We start from the raw sequence: 23,531 nt of genomic DNA, 5'->3' as shown, positions 1-23,531 counted from the left end.
GACAGCTTGGATGGTTTCCCATCACATACATACAGAACATCTCATATAAATGCTGTTTGTTACAGAAGACAGTTTGAATTCTGGTGACATCAACAGTTTGACGTGCTTTTGTTGTTAGCATAAAGACTCAATTATCAAACTGATTTTCACAAAACTTTGGGAGAACTTTGGACATATCCTAGAAAAGAGTCCATTAAACCAATGACCATTTAAGGGGCAATTCCAGGGTCAACCTTAGGGCCCCTTCACACATAGTGCAAATACGGACAGCTCAGGGTGACTCACGGCGGTAGAGCTTGTATGAGCGTAGAAGGGTCATTAGAAGAGATGCAAAGGGGGGAAACATTTGCAAATGGCCACCTTAAATACCCTTTCTCATGATTGGATTCACCTGTGTAAGGGTCAATGAGCACTGTGATAACTGACTCATTTTTTATTTGTCATACTGTTGGGCTGTCCTGGTCGTGCGGCACGCCGCTCACAGCCCTTACAGCCTGACGTGTGTCCTGTCAGACGTGACTTTCAGATCACCTGCTGTGTGTCCAAACGGACTGATGGACCGTTTTTCCTCCCATTGCAAAAGCAATATATGTTTTTATGTATTTTCACACAAGCACACACACACGCATGTGTCCGTTAAAACACAGGACGTGTGCTGCACCTGTGATGTCCAGAATCCCAGCTGTCTCAACAGCTGTGGGGCAGGCAGCCACACCCCCTGTTCTGTCAGCGCACAGACCAAGATGCCACTCTGATCAGATGAGAGATGCCTCACCTGCTGGGGTGAGGGGTGTACGAACCACACGTACACGTGCGTTTTGAGTGGAGCTGACACTCTGGCATGCCACATGTGCACTTGGCAACTTCACACTCGTGGGGCACTTTGACAAATTTCACATCCAGCTCGACAGTGATCGCCTGCTGACTGTTGTGTTAATAGTATGAATGGCCACACATTTTCTAAGTGCCATGCGAGCGGTGCTAGATGTTCGTGTGTGTCAGCTGGAATTTGGCTGACACCTGCCGCGAGAGGGATTGATGGGCTCGCACAGCAACAGGTGTACAAGGCAGCTGTGATTTTACACGTTTTGCACACAATTCCTGCTTCATGTGCACTTTAGGCGCAAATTGACCAAATTCGCACTATGTGTGAAGGGGCTCTTAATTTACATACCAGGTTTTGTTGGCGTAAGGACTTGGGAGAAATAGGCCAAAAGACCGCAACAACATCAAAGACATAAAAATGCAAATGACACTATGCTTATACGTGCAAAGACTGAAGCCAAAATGTTTGTGATAAAAGATTCACAGCTGCTGGGTTTGACTATTGGGACGGATGTTTTATGGGCGTGGCTCTTGCATTAATATTGATCCCCACACTGTCCAATAACAAACCAAGTGCAGCTATTCAGCTGTTTTGTCTCCCACTGCTGGCATAAGGTATGATTGCAGCTCCATGCATGCCTGGTTTTTATCACTGAAGAAACATTTTAAAATGTTTGAAAAAGTGTACAGTTGGACTGCTGATCTACATTTATATATCCAACACGCCACCCTGTTTTAGTTTGTGCTCCAGATGGAGGCAGAGCCACATATTTTTGTACACTTGTGATATTTTCCTCTATAAATTTTTTGTGTAATCACACACAAGCACAATAAAAGTACAACCTGGAGGCTAATGTATTGTACAGTAATGTGTCTGCTAGACACGACTCGCCCAGCGTGCCACACACCCTACTAGAGGATTCTCCACCTCTGGGCAGACAAATTTATGACAAATCTGCCTGTAAGCCCCTGAACAGATCTCCAGTTGGTGCATGAAATAGGTGGTAGTCATGTGGCAGCACACCAACTCCAGCACAGCGCGTCTCTGTGTTGTGGCAACAGTAGCTGCAGTTAATGCTCAAACTTGCCCCATACAGTTGAGCTCCATGAGCGGTCGATTAGTCAGTAAAGGTTGAACACTGCGGGAGCTGTGCACGCCGTGTCAGTGAGGGAAACACGGGACGGTCAAAGGACGACACGCCGGCATGAGGAGGTTTTTCCGAGCGCAGAAGGACGCAGACTACAGTCAGATCCAGTATCTGACAGCCAAGTGCATCCGACTGGCGCATGACAAAGGTAAGATGCAAAGGACTTTTGTTTGTAGATTTTTATTTTATTTTTTTTAATGCAGTGGATAAGTAAAATCAGACAAATGTGATGCTTAGCACCCTCTACTGGTGATTAGTTAAAATTGCTCTACTTAATGTGGACAAAAAAGTGGTATTTTAACAGGATAAATAGATCAGATTGAACTTTACTGTCACTGTGCTGAGTACAAAGCCAATGAAATGTAGTGAGAATCTAATCATCATACACAGATTAAAGTGTGAGTGATCACATGACAGAGTGTACATGGGTGATTCTTTAACTATGGGCACTATTGGCCTTGTAAATGTAATTTCCACCACACCATTGCCTTACAATATAAAGCGCCTTGGGGCAACTGTTTGTTGTGATTTGGTGCTATATACATGTGCTCTGATGTCACTGTTTATCTCCATAGAAACTACCCAAACAATCTTTCATACAAACTGTTTAAAGGGACATTACAGTGTTGTGGTGGAAATTACAGCAATAGTGTGGGACAACTACATTTTGTTTAAAAAAATCACAACAGTTGTATGACATTGAATACCCCAATTATGTTTTGATTATTTTACTGATATTTTATTCAGAGATATTTTAAAACATTAGAAAAAATGTTTCTTTACCATTCATTTTTATCATTGAAGATCAAAAGTCTGGGTGTGGGACAAGCACAAAACAGCAATATTTGCATATAATGATGCTGAAAAAAGCTGAAAAAGTCATCATAGACTACTAGAACAAATTTCTTAACACACTTTCATTGTAAAGATAACTATAAAAGTGTGAAATTTCCCCTTTTTTTCTGTTTTTCATACAATATGATCAAAGGACATAATAAGTGCCCGTAGTCTAAGAATCACCCACATACTAATGAGCGCTAATGATTATATACACACTGTAGCAGATTAGCATGGATATGTAATATATAAACTATCATCTTATATGCAGAAGTGAAGCTGCATCATGGAAGCAGGGAGCAAACATATGCACAGAATAAACATAATAAATATGTGTGTAAATGTACAGGTGCATAAATAAATGCAGCATAAATGTTCATTTTTTAAATAAATTTTCATTGATGGGTGATTTTTAAAGCAACTGATCAAAATACGCAATTTTAAATAAGCATTGTAATATGATACAAAGTACAAATCCGAAATAAAATAAACCAGATATTGTGTTGTTCTTGTGAAAACTGAATAATAAATACATACTGACAGCATCGATATTGTCTAAAAAAAATCAATTAAACACACTAAGAATGGAAAAAAATAAAAGTTTTGGAATTGGTCATTTAACAGGAAGAATTTAAAAATGACCCCCTGACTGCTATAATGGTGCAGAGGACAATGTCCCTGAGCGCCCCCCCCCCCCCCCCCCAGGTGTAATTTGTTACCACCAATGTTGCTGGTTTGCCTTTGGATGAGGACTCCTGGTTTTTATGTTTTGTTGCTCTTGGGGCTGCAGCAGCGCTGGACAGAGAGTTTCTGGTGGCTACAGAGCGAGAGAGGAAGCTGCGGAATGATCTGGAAGCTGTGGCCGTTCGACTCCTCCACCAGGAGCAGATCAACATAGAGCTGAGGACCACACATGACCAGCTGGTCACTAGGCTTCACCAGCAGCAGGTGGGATATCAGGATAGAAAGAGAATTGGGTTTGATCTGAGCTCCTGTGTCAGCTGAGGCCTGCACTGAGACCAGATCTAGCCTTTGTAACTTCAAAAAATAGAGAGAGAATGAAGAAGTGCCTGCTTCAGATACATTCATACAAATCCTTTCAGCAGAGTTGTGTGCGTTGAGTTTTAGAAGATAATCCCTTTGAAACAGTCATGATTTACTTCTTTAATTTAGTGCATTTCTCTTTCTTTCTCGTGGTTCACATTCACTCCATACCTCACTCAACCATCGTCTTTGCACTACAGTTATTTTGCAGCTAAAGTCATATAAAATCCGTTCAGTAGGGCTGTGTGGGCCGACCATCTTATATGAGTTTTAGAACAAATCACTGTAAAATTTTGTGTGGAGATCGTCTCACTATCTCACATTCACTAGCCCATTCAGCCATCTCCCTCACTGCTTTTGTTTCAAGGCAAAATGCAGGCAAATCCTTGACCCAGGGTTGTGCAGTGGTATAAAAATATATTTGAGTTTGAATATATTTAATATATATTTAATATATATTAAATATATTTAAACTTTAAACTGTTTAAAGTTTAAAACTTTAAACTTTTATCTGAGTTTAAAAGCTTTCTGCTTTTAAACTCAGATAAAACTGAAGTTATTGTACTTGGCCCCACAAATCTTAGAAACATGGTGTCTAACCAGATCCTTACTCTGGATGGCATTACCCTGACCTCTAGTAATACTGTGAGAAATCTTGGTGTCATTTTTGATCAGGATATGTCATTCAAAGCGCATATTAAACAAATATGTAGGACTGCTTTTTTTGCATTTACACAATATCTCTAAATTTAGAAAGGTCTTGTCTCAGAGTGATGCTGAAAAACTAATTCATGCATTTATTTCTTCTAGGCTGGACTATTGTAATTCATTATTATCAGGTTGTCCTAAAACTTCCCTGAAAAGTCTTCAGTTAATTCAAAATGCTGCAGCTAGAGTACTGACGGGGACTAGAAGGAGAGAGCATATCTCACCCATATTGGCCTCTCTTCATTGGCTTCCTCTTAATTCTATAATAGAATTTAAAATTCTTCTTCTTACTTATAAGGTTTTGAATAATCAGGTCCCATCTTATCTTAGGGACCTCATAGTACCATATCACCCCAATAGAGCGCTTCGCTCTCAGACTGCAGGCTTACTTGTAGTTCCTAGGGTTTGTAAGAATAGAATGGGAGGCAGAGCCTTCAGCTTTCAGGCTCCTCTCCTGTGGAACCAGCTCCCAATTCAGATCAGGGAGACAGACACCCTCTCTACTTTTAAGATTAGGCTTAAAACATTCCTTTTTATAGTTAGGGCTGGATCAGGTGACCCTGAACCATCCCTTAGTTATGCTGCTATAGACTTAGACTGCTGGGGGGTTCCCATGATGCACTGAGTGTTTCTTTCTCTTTTTGCTCTGTATGCACCACTCTGCATTTAATCATTAGTGATTGATCTCTGCTCTCTTCCACCGCATGTCTTTTTCCTGGTTCTCTCCCTCAGCCCCAACCAGTCCCAGCAGAAGACTGCCCCTCCCTGAGCCTGGTTCTGCTGGAGGTTTCTTCCTGTTAAAAGGGAGTTTTTCCTTCCCACTGCTTGCTCACAGGGGGTCGTTTTGACCATTGGGGTTTTTACGTAATTATTGTATGGCCTTGCCTTACAATATAAAGCGCCTTGGGCAACTGTTTGTTGTGATTTGGCGCTATATAAATAAAATTGATTGATTGATTGATTAATAAAAAATATAAATCAAAGGGCTTTCCAATGTTAAATCAAATATCCGCTAAATCCACAATATAGATCAGATGGAGATCAAACTTAGTCTATTCATTGAGAGTGAGTTTGCACCAGAGTGATTGAGGCACTTTTGATTGAGATATCATGTAAAATGTACACCAAATGGGCTTTTCAATATTAAATTCAAACGTCCACAAAATCCACAATCCATATCAGATCCAGATCAAACTTTGTCAGGTGATAGTGAGTGTCAGTGTTATGATTAGAGGTTTGGGTAGGACTGAGCCATTGCAGGCAATGGACTCAAATGCAGGAAGCTGGACACGGAGAAGAGTACAAAGGAAAAATATATTTATTTATAATAAAGTAAAGGTGCTGCTGGGGTGCCTGCAGTGTGGAGAGATGGCCCGCCTCCTGGCAGTAAAATGAGGGAGCTGCAAGATCCCGAGCCAGTCTTGAAGGAAAATATCAACTAAGGTTTCAGGGTTCAGGACCAGGTGGAACACTTGTCTCCAAGACCAGGAACTATGGGGAATAAAGACACACAGGGTGAGTGAATGCACTCGTAATGCTGGAGCCTCAAAACAGACACAGTTCATAAAAGGTTGAACACAGGTTGATTCAGAGGTCAAGAAATAAAGTTCTCTTCTTAAGAAGCAAAGTTCACTGTTCAGGAATTGTTCATAAGTTGTATCCAAAGATCAGAGGTCAAGTGCTGCATGTTGTAACACAGTCCCAATTAAGCAGGACTTGATACAGCTGGGTTCTCAACTGTTTGATATCAGAATTCATGCGGTTCTTAGGAAGAGTTCTTGGAACAGTTCTTTATCATAGCACAGTCACAAACAGGGACGAGTGAGAATGGGATCTCACTGAGACGAGGAGAAACTTAACTGGCATGTAGTTGAGACACGCTCTGCGCCAAGAGCTGAGGAGTTCCAACATGATGTTGCTGTGCAGGTCGTCAGAACCAGGATCCAGGTCCACTTGGGAGCTGTACCGGAATCGTCCAGAACATCAGGTAAAGACAGTTCGCTCTAATGTGGGAATTAGAGGGGAGGCCAGGTTACCTGAGCTTTTGCTGCGGGACGTTTCGGCGTCTTAATGCACAGCTGGAAGATGCAGTCAAGGTCACAGAGCGGCATTCAGGTTTGATGCTCTTGGGGTCTGCCTGGATCATCGAAAATGGCTCTGGAAGCTGGCGAGGCAAAATGGCACACATGTATCTGGCAATACATGAACAGAAAGTCAGAGTTTAAATAGTCTGTCAGTAATCAGTCACTCATCTGATCCCAGTGTGAAACAAAACTGAGGTCACCATCTAGTAAAGAAACTAACACATGACACTGGTAAAACAGAGTTAAAACCAGGCTCTGAGGAAGATCCTGATAGCCAGTCTGCACCTCACTTTCAAATATGAGAGTGATTGGGGCATGTTTGTTTGAGATATAATGTAAAATATACATTAAATGGGGTTTTCAATTTTAAATTCAAATGTCAACAAAATCCACAATCTGGATCAGATCCAGATCAAACTTTGTCAGTCAATAGTAAGTGTCAGTCTGCACCTCACTTTAAAATATGAGAGTGATTGGGACATGTTTGATTAAGATATAATGTAAAATATACATTAAATGGGGTTTTCAATGTCAAATTTAAATGGTCACAAAATCTGTAATCTGGATCAGATCCGGTGTCGCTGACCGAACGGTCCCCCTAACAATCGGGCCCCCCGATGAAGCGGTTCATGGATTAACACCTTGTTTCTGCTTCAAACTGCACTCCAGTCATCATCTGTCTCAGCGACAGATATCTGAAGTTTTTGTACAACAATTATTTCCACATAAATTCAGCATTATTTCATCATAAAAGGTGGCGGAAGTGATCAGAGCGCTGCGGCTAAACAAGCTGCTAGCTGATGCGTTCACTGCGTGTCGGACATTTCAAAGCGTCACAAATTTCGCTTAGTTTCTGCTTAGAACTGACTTTAGAATGATTTAAGAGAGTCTACCGTCATCATCTGATGGTTAATAATCTCATTAATCCATTTGATTGCTTTAGGTGAAGAGACTTGCTACTGTGGTCCGAAATGACGCATGCGCAGATGCAAAAGGCTTACCAATTTTTAGGGGCGTACCAGTTCTTGCCTATTAGGATACGAATAATCTGTAAAATTTCATAACGATAAATAAAGAATTGTGGGTTCCAGGCTGATCACAAACAAACAAACAAACCAGCAGGGGTGAAAACATAACCTCCTCCGCATATCGAGGTAATAAGTATCTACTAACCAATCAGCAGGTGGCAACTACATCTATGGGATATTACAAAGGAACATAAAGATTTTAATTTGTTTGTCCTCATTATATGCACCATAAATGTGATGAGTGACAAGATAATAGCATTTATTGTTTTTGAGTAATTCCATTATTTAAATTTGCAGGAGATGTCCTCATTTATTCATCTGTTTTATGACTCACTGCGTTTGGAACAACATATAGTTCATCTCCTTTTTCCTGGTTGAGTCCCTCTACTCAATTTTGAAAATAACTTACTGTTACCAGGTTAAAACAAATAACTGAAATCAGCACATAGTTGCCTTATTAGAGGTGTTCCACCTTGCGTGGCGTGAAGCTATTTTAGATTATAAGCATGCTTTATTGGCTACGAAGCAGGCCTATTACTGTGAATTGATAAACAAAAACAAGCATAACTCAAAGTTTTTGTTTCATACAGTGGCATTTCTTATTCATGGACAGCTACCTGTTGGCCGTTCTCCTTTTTTAGCACAGGACTTTCTGGACTATTTCGAAAAGAAAATAGAAGATATTAGGTTGAGCACATCTCAGCATACTTTGGTCCAGTCATTGTATCCAGCTACTGAGCTGGGGACTACTACTGAGGTGCTACCTAGATTCACGGAATTTAACAGTATCTCACAAGGTGTGCTGACGAAACTTGTGATGTCTACTAGAAGCACAACCTGTTTATTTGATCCTATACCAACAAAACTGTTTAAGGATCTTTGGCCCATTCTTGGGCCGACTGTGCTGGAAATTGTTAACCTTTCTTTAAACTCTGGATCTGTTCCAAATTGTTTTAAATCTGCCATGGTTAAACCACTACTCAAGAAATCTAATCTTGATCCTGGTGTATTGAAAAATTATAGGCCGATATCAAATCTGTCATTCTGCTCTAAAATTCTGGAAAAGGTGGTTTCACGGCAGCTTGTGGACTATCTTGCTGAGAATGACCTTTTTGAGCCACTGCAGTCTGCTTTTAGAAGATATCACTCCACAGAAACAGCACTTATTAAAGTAGTTAATGATCTTCTGCGAGCAATGGACTTGGATACTACTACAGTATTGGTGTTGTTGGATCTCAGTGCTGCATTTGACAGTTGATCATCATATTCTACTTTATAGGCTAGAAAACTGTTTTGGGATTACTGGAACTGCTCTTGCGTGGCTGAGGTCTTATTTGTCTGGTCGTTCCCACTGTGTTTTGTGCAATGACACTACCTCTGACTTTAAGGGCATGAAGTTCGGGGTTCCGCAGGGATCCGTTCTGGGTCCCCTGCTTTTTTCCCTGTATATGGCACCCCTTGGGAACATTTTGCGGCATTATGGAGTTGCTTTTCATTGCTATGCTGATGATACTCAGTTGTATATGCCGATAGCTGCTGGAAATCCTGTCCACATAAAATCTTTACAGGACTGTCTCGCAGCAGTGAGAAGTTGGATGTCTAGCAACTTTCTACTTTTGAACTCTGATAAGACTGAAATGATGGTTCTTGGTCCAGCAAGACATCGGCATCGATTTGATCAGCTGGCGCTTCATACTGACAAAGTGAGGAACCTTGGGGTAATTTTTGATCCTACGTTGTCCTTTGACCTCCACATTAGGGACATTACGAGGACTGCTTTCTTTCATTTAACAAATATAGGAAAGATTCGTCCCATCCTGTCTATGGCTGATGCTGAGACTCTGGTTCATGCGTTTGTCTCTTCTAGATTGGACTATTGTAATGCTTTGTTTTCTGGTTTACCACAGTCCAGCATCAGGGGTCTTCAGCTGGATCAAAATGCTGCTGCCAGACTTCTGACGCAAAGCAGAAGGTTTGATCATATTACGCCGCTTCTGGAATCCTTTCACTGGCTTCCGGTCTCTTTGAGATCGGATTTTAAAGTATTACTATTGGCCTATAAAATTGTTCACGGACTGGCGCCCCCCTACCTGGTTGAGTCCTATGTGCTGGCAAGGGCTCTGCGTTCACAGGGTGCAGGACTATTGTGTGTCCCGAGGGTGAAGAAAAGGTCAGCGGATTACAGAGCTTTTATCACCGCGCTCCAGCTCTGTGGAATGATCTGCCTGCACAAATACGACAGTCGGACTCTGTGGAGACTTTTAAAGCCAGGTTGAAGACACATCTCTTCTCCCTGTTTTATCATTAGTATTTTATTGTCTTTTTTTTAATACGTTTTATTTATTTTACTTCTTTTAATTTTTTATGGTTACATTTTTTATTGTATTTTAATCTTATTTCATTTTATTCTGCTTTTAAATGCTTGTGAAGCGCCTTGAGGCGATTACTCGTGATTTGGCGCTATATAAATTAAGAAATTATTATTATTATTGTTATTATTATTATTACAGCAGCAGACAGTGCAGACAAACATCAGGATTAATTTGGAGACATGTTTCTGTCCACCTGATGTCTATAAAAGCTTGTTTCCTTGAATAATGTCTTCAGCAGGTACTAATTTAATCATATAGACTCCAATATGAATAAATTGCACATTAAATTAAATTAAAACCGTGAGCTGAAGGAGGCTAATTTAACTTACACGTTGAAGCTCGGTTAAACACCTGTTGGCAAACCTCTGTTCAATTCAGAGTGAATTTTTAAATTATGTCATTTAACCTCGTATTTAACCTTTATTACATTTCCATACTTTGAACGTGAAATCCTCCAGTAGGCAATAAATGCTGCAATTACCGTAATGACACTGAATTATGCGACCGCGTTAAGTGCCAGTGTTAACACAGTATAAATGCAGAGGTTTGGCTGTGAAACCGCCGATTTTGGTCGACAAAGTCCAGCAGCTCTTTGTCACAGTTTGGCTACAGTGCCTGCAGCAGTTTCAGCAGCATTAAAGAGTTATTTCTGCTTTCTTAGACTATTACCTCTGGATACCGTGTAGACGTTTGGGCCTGTAGTCACTAAACACCTTATCTTACCACGAGGAGTTCTCTGAGCTGACTCCTTGGGAAGAGTTTAAAAATCAGAGTAACGTTTTCTATGGAGGACTCTGAAGCTAAGAAGACAAAGAAGAAGTCAGTCCTATACAGACCCAGTGGTGCTGGTGTTAATCCTTGGATTCTGTGATATGCAGTCCTTGGACGATACACCAGTCTGTTGCAGGTTACTTCTCCAGCCAAGACCTGTACGCATTTATGGCTGGGTGGACTGGAACAATACAGGTCCTTGTTCAAGGATGCAGGCAGGTAGCCTGACCAGGAATTGAACCCGAGCCTATGTCTAACTCCTAGCCCACTGATCTACCTGCTTTATGCTAAGAGACAGTGCAAAATTGACTATATTGTAAAAGAAGTCATCCAGACACTTTTAATGCAACACTCAGGGTTTATGGTTTTAGCTGAGGAAGCTTCTGCAATTTGAAGCGAAACGTCGTCGCATCAAGCAACCCAGTCCGGTCGAAGATTCAAGCTTCTCTACCTATTCATTCATTTGCTGCCACTTATCCAGGTGTGTGTTGCGGTGGCATACATACCACTGTCCCAGCTTTTTTGAAACGTGTTGCAGGCATCCATTTCAAAATGAGCAAATATTTGCACAAAAACAATAAAGTTTATCAGTTTGAACATTAAATATCTTGTCTTTGTGGTGTATTCAATTGAATATAGGTTGAAGAGGATTCGCAAATCATTGTATTGTTTTTATTTACATTTCACACAATGTCCCAACTTCAATGGAATTGGGGTTGTAGACCAAGTGGCTCATCCTGAACTTCAACGCTTCTCAGGGGACCCCGAGGCATTCCCAAATGAGCTGGAAAATATAATCCCTCTGGCATGACTTGGGTCTTCTCCTCCCAGTTGGATCTGCTTGGAAGAGCTCCCAGTGGAGACAACCAGGGGGCATCATTACCAGATGCCCCAACCACCTCAGCTTGGCTCCTTCAATGCAAAGAATCAGTGGCTCCTAGAGTATAAACCCAGATAGGCGATGAAAGAATGTCATTTCTGGCAGCTGTGGACAACTTGTTGGCAGCTGGTTGACTTTTCCAGGAGTGGAAGCCATGTAAGTGTGTGCCACATTTGGTCCGAAACCGGTTGAAAATCAAATTCTTTGACGTTTAAGCTCAGCACACAAAATTTTAACACAATCTGCAACTGATGTCGAGGCACCTTCTCGGTACCAGTTGACCTTACTACTTAGGACATGAGGTCATCTAGTGGAGAATTTTACTCAGGCCTGAGTGGGAGATTTGCTGGTTTGTGGATTCTTATGTTGAGAAAGTAAAATAATTTATCACAGAAAAAAAAAATACATATCCACCCTGTAAAATAGATAGAAATGATAAAAAATTCTCACATGTAATAATTATACAGCACAATTGTTTGTGCTTATGATGGATTCTTTTGCCAGTTTGTGTGCCCAACCCCCCCTCCCCAACCAAAAAAACTGGTCTGTATGTGTGTTGTATTACAGTTGAGATTTTATGGACTCGAGGACACTCAGACTTTTGAAGCGCTGCTCTTCTTCTATAAAACATGTAGTTAATCAGGAACTATGTTATGTCATGTGGTGAAGAAACATATCAGCTTCATCAGGTGTTTCTCCTGCAGGACCTGGTGAACCTGTTGCGGCAGCATGTGGTCCTCCTGGTGGAGGAGGGTTCCCGGGATGCCGAGCTGCTGCAGCAGGTCGGCTCAGAGCTCCTGTGTCTGCAGAGCTCCGAGGTGAGGCTGGAGGGCCTGGTGGAGGAGCTGCATGATGAGGCCCAACACCAAGCTGCCGTGGCAGAGAGCCTCCAGGCGGAGCTGCACGCTGAGGCCCAGCACAGAGCTGCTTTGACAGAAAGCCTCCAGGCGGAGCTGCACAGGTAGGCCCCCAACATTAAAAACTTCAGCAGAGAGCTGAGAGGAAATACTTGAGAAATGGATGTGGGAAGCATCTTGGACTGTGCTGGTCTTTGCAGGCTGGTGGTTTGATGAGAAAGACATTCCTTCACGGGCCATCCAGCTGTTCAAACGGAACAAAAATATAAAAGAACATGAATCCAGATAAGAGCTCAGCCAGGGAAAAGAAACATAAAACCATCCTCAGCAACCTGAGGCGAAGTGAAGCCGTCGCTCCAAAGCCACAGAGCTGAAGACAAACATCAAGTTTGGACCTGAGGTTCTGTCTGAGCCGATCGGCTCTTTAATTTATTGACATTACGCATGCAGAGAGTTTGGATCGTCGGCTTTGTGTCTTACTACATTGTTTCCACTGATACAGGACTGAGACTAAAGAGGCTTCAGTTCTTATTGAGATGCACACAGAAACCTTGACGACTACACCTGAGTGCTTATTAGAGTGTAGACATCTGCAATGACCCAAAAGCAACCTCTTCAGGTCAAGATTTTTAAAAATGTATTTGTATTTTTTTTATCATTCATATCCACTATAAATGTTTGCTGTTGTAGGTCAGGCTCCACCCTTTTCCCTCATGTTGCTCTGCTTCCCCAAGCCAAGGTGTGTTCCTTTGAAAATACAGTGGGTGAATGTATTGATAGATAAGTTCATCCACTCAGGACTGTGAACACAATAACTCAAAAACAAATGTTATCATTCTGTATGTGTCCAAATAAAAAAAGGGATTTAATGAGGATGAACTGATTAAAATATGGTGAACCTTGGTGCACCAAATCAGTTTAAAAAGACACTTTTTGCTTAAGACATGCCTGTCTCCTGTTGAACACTGCCACCTGCTGGATATTTGGTGGCAGTTAGGAGCAAATGTGATTAAACTTGCATGGCGCTTGCCTACTGGATCTGCCTGGACTTATTGCGGAGAATAACCTTATTATGTGAATGATTGAAATTAGGAGCGGGTGTGGTTGAAGTTGCACATTGCTTTAAATAGGATTCCCCTTTACACTTTATAAAATCATTGCTTTATGACATCACATATATAATTTCCACACACATTTCTTGTTTGGTATCCACACCAAACCACACTAGTTGTCCATAATTATAAAATCTGCAGATAATGGATCTGTCCTTAAATCCATGTTGTGCTCATCATTTGTTTGTTTGTTTGTTTTTTCTTTCCCATAATTTGTCTCCAACAGAACAACAGCTGAGCTGCAGGAGCTGCACGAGGCCAATAAAACCCTGAGACTGGAGCTGAAAGATTTACACAGTGTGCATCAGAAGGAGGTGAGTGGACCTGGACCACGACAGAACCACATGTGATGGAAACACTGGATCACAAGCAATTCATCTCCATAATGATGTGTCAGTCTCATAAGGTGCAGGTGTGTCGCTGTCTGAGTGCCCCTTTTAGTTTTCTGTTAAAGATGTCATAAACATGCTAAATCGGTTTTTATCTACCTGTTATACTCACGTATGTATGTTTGAGATTTCGTCTTACATATGATTAAAGTCTCACAGTTCCATGGCTGGAAACTCACAAATTATCATGAATGGAAAAGGTAAAATAAATAAATAAATAAATAAATAAATAGAACCCCCGAAATCTCTTCCACATCATGAGAAACCTCTGATTTGGCTTTGCAAATAAATACATAAATAAAATAAAATAAAACAATAATAAAAAAACATACAAAGTCATTTTTTAAACAGTAACAGTTTCCTCTGCAACTTTCAGACCAGTTTGGGTTCAGTGCTGCAAAAATCTGCTGTAAAATTACTTTCAGCCAGCAGGAGGCAGAATTGGACAGTTTTTAACCACAGTGTGTTGTCCAAAAGAAAAAAAAAATGTAATGGAGTTGATATGGAGGACCAAAAATTACACAAGTATAAAAAAATGTGGAAATATACAAATACATACATAAATTTATGAAGAAATGTGGAACTACATAAATAAATACAGAAAGAGATAACCAAATGTAGAAATGGACAAATTAAATGTAGAAATACACAAATGAGTACATGAAGAAATATGTAAATAAATCAATGTAGAAATATATTCATGAATACATAGACAAATAAATAAATAAATGTAGAAATACACAAACACATAAATAAATGTAGAACTATACAAATAAATAAATAAATATGTCACTCCACAAATAAATAAATATTTAAGAAATGTGGAACTACATGAACGAATAAATAAATGCAGAAATACACAAATAAATTAACAATAAAACAATAAATATGTCTAAATAAATAAATAAATGTATAAATGCACAAATGAATAACTTAATTTTTTTTTTCCAATTTATTTAATTTATATAGCACCAAAAGACAACAAAGAAGCCTCAAGGTGCTTCACACAGGTAAGGTCTAACCTTACCAACCCCCAGAGCAAGAACACAGGTGACAGTGGTAAGGAAAAACTTGTTGGGAAGGTGTCGTAGCACGGACCCACAACAGGGGGCGCAAATGAACGGACAATGAGTAAGCCAAAAGGTAACAATTTAATGTTGTGATATTACACAACGAAACGTGTCTTAATCTCACAGTCAATAAACACCAGGTGAAGTGTGGGCAGGCTCGAAGATAGAAGACGCCCGACGAGAGAGAAGCCGCGTCCCACACGGCTTCCACCACCAACGGCCTGAAGAACACCGGAGCCGCCAAGTCCCGAGTCCCCAGGTGGCCTCTGTCTTCGACTGTCGACCCTGGTACTGCTGGCAGAAAGCAGAAATATGATGTGTGAGTGTGAGTCCGCACACTCAGTAATATATAGTCCAGATACCGTTAGGAGGGAGCACCTCCACCTCCAAATCACACACACTCGTGCAGCTCCTGTTTGTCCCTCTTCTGGGTCTTCACAGGATTACGGCTGCAAACAGACGTAAGTCACAGTTTAAATTCAGCAGAGAAATTACCTTGGTTCTGGTAGTCGATTTCTCGGCGGGGAGGTGGAGTTGCAGTCCGGCTTATATAGTAGTGTAGATGAGTGACAGCTGGAGTGATGAGTGACAGCTGTCACTTCCTCTGGGTCTGGCGCCCTCTCGTGCTTGGAGCCCGCACTCCAAGCAGGGCGCCCTCTGGTGGTAGTGGGCCAGCAGTACCTCCTCTTCAGCGGCCCACACAACAGGACCCCCCCCTCAACGGGCGCCTCCTGGCGCCCGACCGGGCTTGTCCGGGTGTCGTCTGTAGAAATCGGCCAGGAGGGCCGGGTCCAGGATGAAGCTCCTCTTCACCCAGGAGCGTTCCTCAGGACCATACCCCTCCCAGTCCACCAGATATTGGAACCCCCGGCCCTTACGATGGACGTCCAGGAGCCTGCGGACCGTCCAAGCAGGCTCCCCGTCGATGAGCCGGGCAGGAGGCGGCGTAGGTCCAGGTGCACAGAGGGGCGAGGTGTGGCTTGATACGGGACACGTGGAAGACAGGGTGGATCCGCAGTGAAGCCGGGTGTCGGAGCTTCACTGCGGCCGGGTTGATGATCTTGAGGATGGGGAATGGTCCGATGTACCTGTCCTTTAATTTGGGTGAGTCCACACAGAGGGGGATGTCCTTTGTTGACAGCCACACCTCCTGCCCGGGCTGGTATGTGGGGGCCGGGAACGTCGGCGGTCCGCATGGGTCTTGGCCCTCGTCCGGGCCTTTAACAGGGCAGAGCGGGCGGTCCGCCACACCCGGCGGCACCTCCTGAGGTGGGCCTGGACCGAGGGCACACCGACCTCTCCCTCCACCAGCGGGAACAATGGGGGCTGGAACCCCAAACATGCCTCAAAAGGGGAGAGGCCGGTAGCAGACGAGACTTGGCTGTTATGGGCATACTCGATCCAGGCCAGATGGTGACTCCAGGCCGCCGGGTGCGCGGAGGTGACGCAGCGAAGGGCCTGTTCCAACTCCTGGTTAGCCCGCTCTGCCTGGCCGTTGGTCTGGGGGTGGTACCCGGACGAGAGACTCACGGTGGCCCCCCAGCTCCTTACAGAAACTCTTCCACACCTGCGAAGAGAACTGGGGACCACGATCTGATACAATGTCCGATGGTATCCCATGCAGCCGCATGACGTGGTGGACCAGGAGGTCTGCCGTCTCCTGGGCTGTCGGGAGCTTCGGGAGGGCCACGAAGTGGGCCGCCTTGGAGAACCGGTCCACTATCTTGAGAATAACGGTGTTGCCCTGGGACGGCGGGAGGCCCGTGATGAAGTCCAGGCCGATGTGAGACCAGGGGCGATGAGGCACTGGCAGGGGTTGGAGGAGTCCCGTCGTCCTCCGATGGTCTGCCTTGCCCCTGGCGCAGATGGTACAGGCCTGGACGTAGTCCCGGACGTCGGTTTCCAGGGACGCCCACCAGAAGCGCTGCTGGACTACTGCCACGGTCCTACGCACTCCGGGATGACAGGAGAGCTTGGACCCGTGACAGAAGTCCAATACGGCAGCTCTTGCCTCTGGTGGGACGTACAGTTTGTTCTTGGGGCCAGTCCCCGGGTCCGGGCTCCTTGTCAGGGCCTCCCGGACGGTCTCCTCCACGTCCCAGGTGAGGGTGGCCACGACAGTGGACTCGGGGATGATGGTCTCGGTGGGGTTCGACAGCCCCGCTTTGGCTTCTTCTTCGTGCACCCGGACAATGCATCCGGTTTTTGGTTCTTGGTCCCGGGGCGATACGTGATCTGGAAGTCAAAGCGCTCGAAGAACAGAGACCAGCGGGCTTGCCTGGGGTTCAGCCGCTTGGCGGTCCGGATGTACTCCAGGTTCCGATGGTCCGTGAAAACCGTGAAGGGCAACGATGCCCCCTCCAGCAGGTGTCTCCACTCTTCAAGAGCCTCCTTCACCGCAAGAAGTTCCCGATTGCCGACGTCATAGTTCCGTTCAGCTGGGGTCAACCTGCGGGAATAAAAGGCACAAGGATGGAGGACTTTATCAGCCTCCACGCTCTGGGACAGCACGGCTCCTATCCCTGAGTCAGAGGCGTCCACCTCTACTATGTACTGGCGATCAGGATCAGGCTGCACCAGAACTGGTGCAGTCGAGAACCGGCGTTTCAACTCCTGGAACGCGGCTTCGCACCGATCCGACCAGGCGAAGGGGACCTTGGTGGAGGTCAGGGCAGTCAGGGGGCTAACTACCTGACTGTAACCTTTAATGAACCTCCTGTAGAAATTTGCAAAGCCTAGGAACTGCTGTAGTTTCCTGCGGCTTGTTGGTTGGGGCCAATCTCTCACCGCCGCAACCTTAGCCGGATCAGGGGCGACGGAGTTGGAGGAGATGATGAACCCCAGGAAGGACAAAGAAGTGCGGTGGAACTCGCACTTCTCGCCCTTCACAAACAGCCGGTTCTCCAACAACCGCTGTAGGACCTGACGTACATGCTGGACATGGGTCTCAGGGTCCGGGGAAAAGATGAGTATATCGTCCAGATATACGAAGACGAACCGATGCAGGAAGTCCCGCAAGACGTCATTTACCAAAGCTTGGAACGTCGCGGGGGCGTTAGTGAGGCCGAACGGCATGACCAGGTACTCAAAATGACCTAACGGGGTGTTGAATGCCGTCTTCCATTCGTCTCCCTTCCGGATCCGAACCAGGTGGTACGCGTTTCTAAGATCCAATTTTGTGAAAATTTGGGCTCCATGCAGGGGCGTGAACACTGAATCTAACAGAGGTAACGGGTATCGGTTGCGAACCGTGATCTCGTTCAGCCCTCTGTAATCAATGCATGGACGGAGTCCGCCGTCTTTCTTGCCCACAAAAAAGAAACCAGCACCCATCAGGGAGGTGGAGTTCCGGATCAGCCCGGCAGCTAAGGAGTCCCGGATGTAGGTCTCCATTGATTCGCGTTCCGGACGTGAGAGGTTGTACAGCCTGCTGGACGGGTACTCAGCGCCCGGGACCAAATCGATGGCACAATCATACGGTCGGTGCGGGGGAAGAGTGAGTGCCAGATCTTTGCTGAAAACGTCAGCAAGATCGTGGTACTCCTTGGCACCGCCGATAGATTGGGGGGAACTTTGACCTCCTCATTAGCCGTAGTGCCGGGAGGAACCGAGGATCCTAAGCACTCCCGGTGGCAGGTTTCGCTCCACTGCGTCACAACCCCAGACGGCCAATCAATCCGGGGATTGTGCTTCACCATCCATGGAAAGCCCAAAATCACTCAGGAGGTAGAAGGTGTTACATGGAACACTATCTCCTCCCTGTGATTCCCAGACACAACCAAAGTCACTGGTTGTGTCTGATGTGTGATTAATGGAAGCAGGGTGCCATCTAGTGCTCGCACCTGCAATGGTGCCGGCAGAGCCACCAGAGGGAGCCCTACTTCCTTTACCCATCTGCTGTCCAGCAGATTCCCTTCAGACCCTGTGTCTATCAGTGCTGGGGCATGAAGGGTTAAATCCCCACAAAGGATTGTTACTGGGATTCGTGCAGATTTGCAGGGTTTTCCCGCGTGCGTGTTATGACCCACCCTTAGCCCAGTTTCTAAGGACGGGCGTTGTTGTTTGACCGTTTTAGGGCAGTCCTTCTGCATGTGCTCGCAAGAGCCGCAGACGAAACACTCCCCGTGGGCCAGCCTCCTTTGTCTGATGTTTGACTTTAATTTGGCCCTACTCGTGTCCCTAGCCTCCTCAGCAGGGGGAGCTGTAGCCACACGGAGCTCTCTGGCAGTGAAGCGTGGGGACGACGTCACCTTGTCGGAACCGGAAGGGGGAGGGACGACTAGTGCCCGGTCATGCCTCCCGGCCTGCTCCCGACAATGCTCGCTTAAACGGTTGTCTAAACGTATAACCAAATCGATCAGCCCGTCAAATTCCCGCGGTTCCTCCTTGGCCAGTAGGTGCTCCTTGAGGACCGGGGACAGTCCATTTACAAAGGCGGCGCGGAGCGCAACGTTATTCCAGCCGGACCTCGCTGCCGCGATGCGGAAGCCGACTGCATACTCGGCTGCGCTACGCCGCCCCTGTCTCATCGACAGCAGCACGTTCGAAGCGGTCTCGCCTCTGTTGGGATGATCAAACACTTGTTTGAATTCCCGTACAAACCCAGCATAAGACATTAGGAGCTGTGAATTCTGCTCCCAAAGCGCCGTAGCCCATGCGTGTGCCTCTCCTCGAAGCAAATTAAGGCGGTTAAGATCTGCTGCAGCTCACTCAACCCGCCTCCCGCTGACGCCTGCGCTCCTGGCTCTTCCATTGGCCGTTCAAGCTGGAGTTGACGCCCCTCGGAGTCCATGACGTTGGCCGAGAAATCCTGTTGGGAAGGTGTCGTAGCACGGACCCACAACAGGGGGCGCAAATGAACGGACAATGAGTAAGCCAAAAGGTAACAATTTAATGTTGTGATATTACACAACGAAACGTGTCTTAATCTCACACTCAATAAACACCAGGTGAAGTGTGGGCAGGCTCGAAGATAGAAGACGCCCGACGAGAGAGAAGCCGCGTCCCACACGGCTTCCACCACCAACGGCCTGAAGAACACCGGAGCCGCCAAGTCCCGAGTCCCCAGGTGGCCTCTGTCTTCGACTGTCGACCCTGGCACTGCTGGCAGAAAGCAGAAATATGATGTGTGAGTGTGAGTCCGCACACTCAGTAATATATAGTCCAGATACTGTTAGGAGGGAGCACCTCCACCTCCAAATCACACACACTCGTGCAGCTCCTGTTTGTCCCTCTTCTGGGTCTTCACAGGATTACGGCTGCAAACAGACGTAAGTCACAGTTTAAATTCAGCAGAGAAATTACCTTGGTTCTGGTAGTCGATTTCTCGGCGGGGAGGTGGAGTTGCAGTCCGGCTTATATAGTAGTGTAGATGAGTGACAGCTGGAGTGATGAGTGACAGCTGTCACTTCCTCTGGGTCTGGCGCCCTCTCGTGCTTGGAGCCCGCACTCCAAGCAGGGCGCCCTCTGGTGGTAGTGGGCCAGCAGTACCTCCTCTTCAGCGGCCCACACAACAAAACTCCTTCTGAGGATTTGAGGAAGAAACCTCAAGCAGACCAGACTCAAAGGGGTGACCCTCTGCTTGGCCCATGCTACCGACATGATTTACAAAACAATTCACAAAATGAATATACAGGACATTTTGCCGGGAAAGAACCCAAATTAATTTAATCATGACTAAATTCAGTGTTTTATTTATGTATTTATTTACCCCGGCTTATTTCTACTTGTCATTTCTCGTCCTCCAGCTTTACTGCTCTTCCTTGAATATTGAATGTTTTTTTTTTTTTTTGCAGACTTGCAGCTAACTCTCCCACACTGGAGTTATCACTCCGCCCGCTGCCAGCTCCTTCTATCACAAATAATGAATTAAGAGCGTTCACACGTCTCCTAGGCTAGTTTAGTTAAACGTGGCGGCGCGCCAGTCCAAAGCTCTGACAAACAGCCCGCTGCGCAATTATTTCATGAAACATAAAAACGTCAAGGTAAAATATACATACGGCAGCCAAACATTTAAAAAACTACAACACGGGCCTAGACATTACTGGAAAAGTCCTCCAAAGTGTCAAAGAGTTCTTAATTTACACTTTGCTTCAAGGACGAAGCCCATTACTGGCCCCAAATCCACCTGTCCATCAAAAAGCAAACCCTGCTGTGTAATTATCTTTCCTGTGAGATGCAGCTTCACATGTCCAAGGTAACAAAACAACAGATGCAAATGATGTGCAACTGCTGCAGTTTTTAAAATGTTGCTGCTGTCTTGATGAGATGTTGATCGATTTGTATTTTGAGGTTCGGATGCTGCAGCAGGAGAACGAAAGGAGTCTGAGGAAGCTGCAGGACATGGCGGAGCAGTTCGAGTGGCTCTGTCAGCAGCAGCGCTACTGGATGTGCTGTGTCAAGAGGTGAGAACTGAGTCTGACACACCAGTGTCACACAAAGGTTCTGATCCAACAGCTGACGGTTGTCTCCAGGGTCGACCGTCACCCACAGACAACTCAACAAAAGGACCTGAGAGGGGTAGGCCAACAAACAGACATGACCTTCCCACCTAACGATTGACCTTTGGCAAATTTAACCTCACTTGGGTATCGAGTTGAAAAAAATTGACCTTTGATGTCACTGAGCTTGACCTTTACCAAAAGCCAACTCTTTAAAGCAGAACGTTATGCTGCAAATAAGGCAAAGAACCTGAAACATGTCAGGAGCCCTACCAGAAAGTTTCTTAACTTTTGCCAGAAAAACTTCTGTTTTCAGCCTCAGTTGCTTATTAACCCCTGTTGCCTGATATGTGCCGGATGCTACGGCATCAAAACGCCGCTTTATTTGGCGGATTTAGCGGCGTTTTATCCGCGTATTTGCGGCTAGTGCAGCGCTCAAAACGCCGCCGAAATGCTCAGCCCCTTTCCACCATGAAAACAGCCGGAACTACCGCGAACTTCGGTCTACGTACTACCCGCCGACAAAACTGTCTGTGTGTAACCTGGGCTTAATGCAGCCAAGACAAAGCAAGGATTCGTCTGGGAAAAATGTCGCCTTTCTGTGTTTCCGGACATGTCCAGAGAGCTGGCGCAGAAGAGGAAAGCGTTCACAAAGGTGAAGTGCAAATTACACGAGCTTGACATTAGATACTGTCGGGTCCGTTGCCCTAACTGGACCTGGCAGTTAAACTGTGCCTGAGATCGTATCCTGCAAAACACAGTTTCTCAAAGCACAATCACATAAAAAGAGACAACATTAGACAGAGATCTCTTTTGTGAGCTTTGCGCAAAGGGGAGAAGCTTCGGAGAGAGCGTACAAACCTAAGACCAACCTTGCTTCTCCTGCTCCTCTCCGCCCCCCCCCATTCAGACAATAATACATGTAGAATCCTTTAACAAGTCAGCTAAGACACATATTCTTTCAGTCTTGTGGCTGGTTTCACTCCCACATCACACAGATAACAGATAGTTGATACAGTTCATTTCACAAGAGCAGAAACTTAACTCAGACTACTTTTGATTACATTGAATATCATGTAAGCAGGCAATGATTAATTCAATAAATGGTAACAACTCATAAAATCCCCATCATTTCCCTCCTCTTTTAGCATTTATTTGTAGTTAGCTAGTGTAAAAATAAATGTATTTACAGTGTATGACAATAATTCAGCATAATTTCACTCATCCATCATGAGCACTTGTTTACACATTTTCACTCATAACTTCATTACACTGTCAATTATCATCATAAGTGTCTTGTCCTTAGTCCACATTATCACATCCTTCCTGGGGCTCCTCGAGGTTCAAAAGTGTATAGGTTGGTGTGTGAGCCAATTGTAATTGCACAAACAGCTTGGTTGCCAGCCTGGTAACCATTGCCTTAATACAGGGTATGGCACAGCAGGAGAAAACAATCAAAACTCCAATCAAAATCAGAACCGGTGTAAAGAATTTTAGCAATATTTGCCACCAGGAGCCGGAGGTAAACCACCCCCACAGCTCCATCGAGCTGCTGTTTTCTGAAACTTGGTGGTCATAGTACTTTGCATTTTTTCCAGGACCCTCATCGCCTGTTGTGCCAAATCAGAATTTATCTCATCAGATATATATGTACAGCACGTGGCATTTATCATTCCACATACTCCGCCTTGTGCCGCTGTTAACAAATCTAACACTAATCGATTTTGGAGGACCATCGTACAGATTTCGGTCAACATTTTGTTTTGGACTTTGTTGACTACGAGAGACGCGTTTAGGAATACAGCCAATCGATAATTTACTGTTTCTAATCGAAACTGTAAGTTTGGAATACCCAACCAGGGCAACACGGACAGACCACCCCTCTCCCAATCTTTCCAGATCTTAAACTCCTCGGGCACATGATCGCTCTGCCAGATGTGTTTTACCTGGTGAATCTCCACGTCGT

At 44.9% G+C, this 23,531-nt stretch overlaps 1 protein-coding gene across 1 annotated transcript; it reads left to right on the top strand.

The window, feature by feature from the left end:
• The first annotated feature begins 1,874 nt into the window (after positions 1-1,874).
• Positions 1,875-21,565, top strand: LOC117520855. Its single transcript, XM_034182189.1, has 5 exons — positions 1,875-2,121; positions 3,601-3,758; positions 12,402-12,658; positions 13,893-13,980; positions 21,417-21,565. The coding sequence occupies exons 1-5, from the start codon at positions 2,031-2,033 to the stop codon at positions 21,531-21,533; spliced, it is 711 nt and encodes a 236-aa protein (XP_034038080.1). The 5' UTR covers positions 1,875-2,030; the 3' UTR covers positions 21,534-21,565.
• Positions 21,566-23,531: the final 1,966 nt, after the last annotated feature.

Source organism: Thalassophryne amazonica, chromosome 11 (genome assembly GCF_902500255.1).
Source record: "Thalassophryne amazonica chromosome 11, fThaAma1.1, whole genome shotgun sequence".
Lineage (NCBI taxonomy): Eukaryota > Metazoa > Chordata > Actinopteri > Batrachoidiformes > Batrachoididae > Thalassophryne > Thalassophryne amazonica.
The sequence above is the reverse complement of the archived record's forward strand: the minus strand, read 5'-3'. Positions and strand labels throughout refer to the sequence as shown.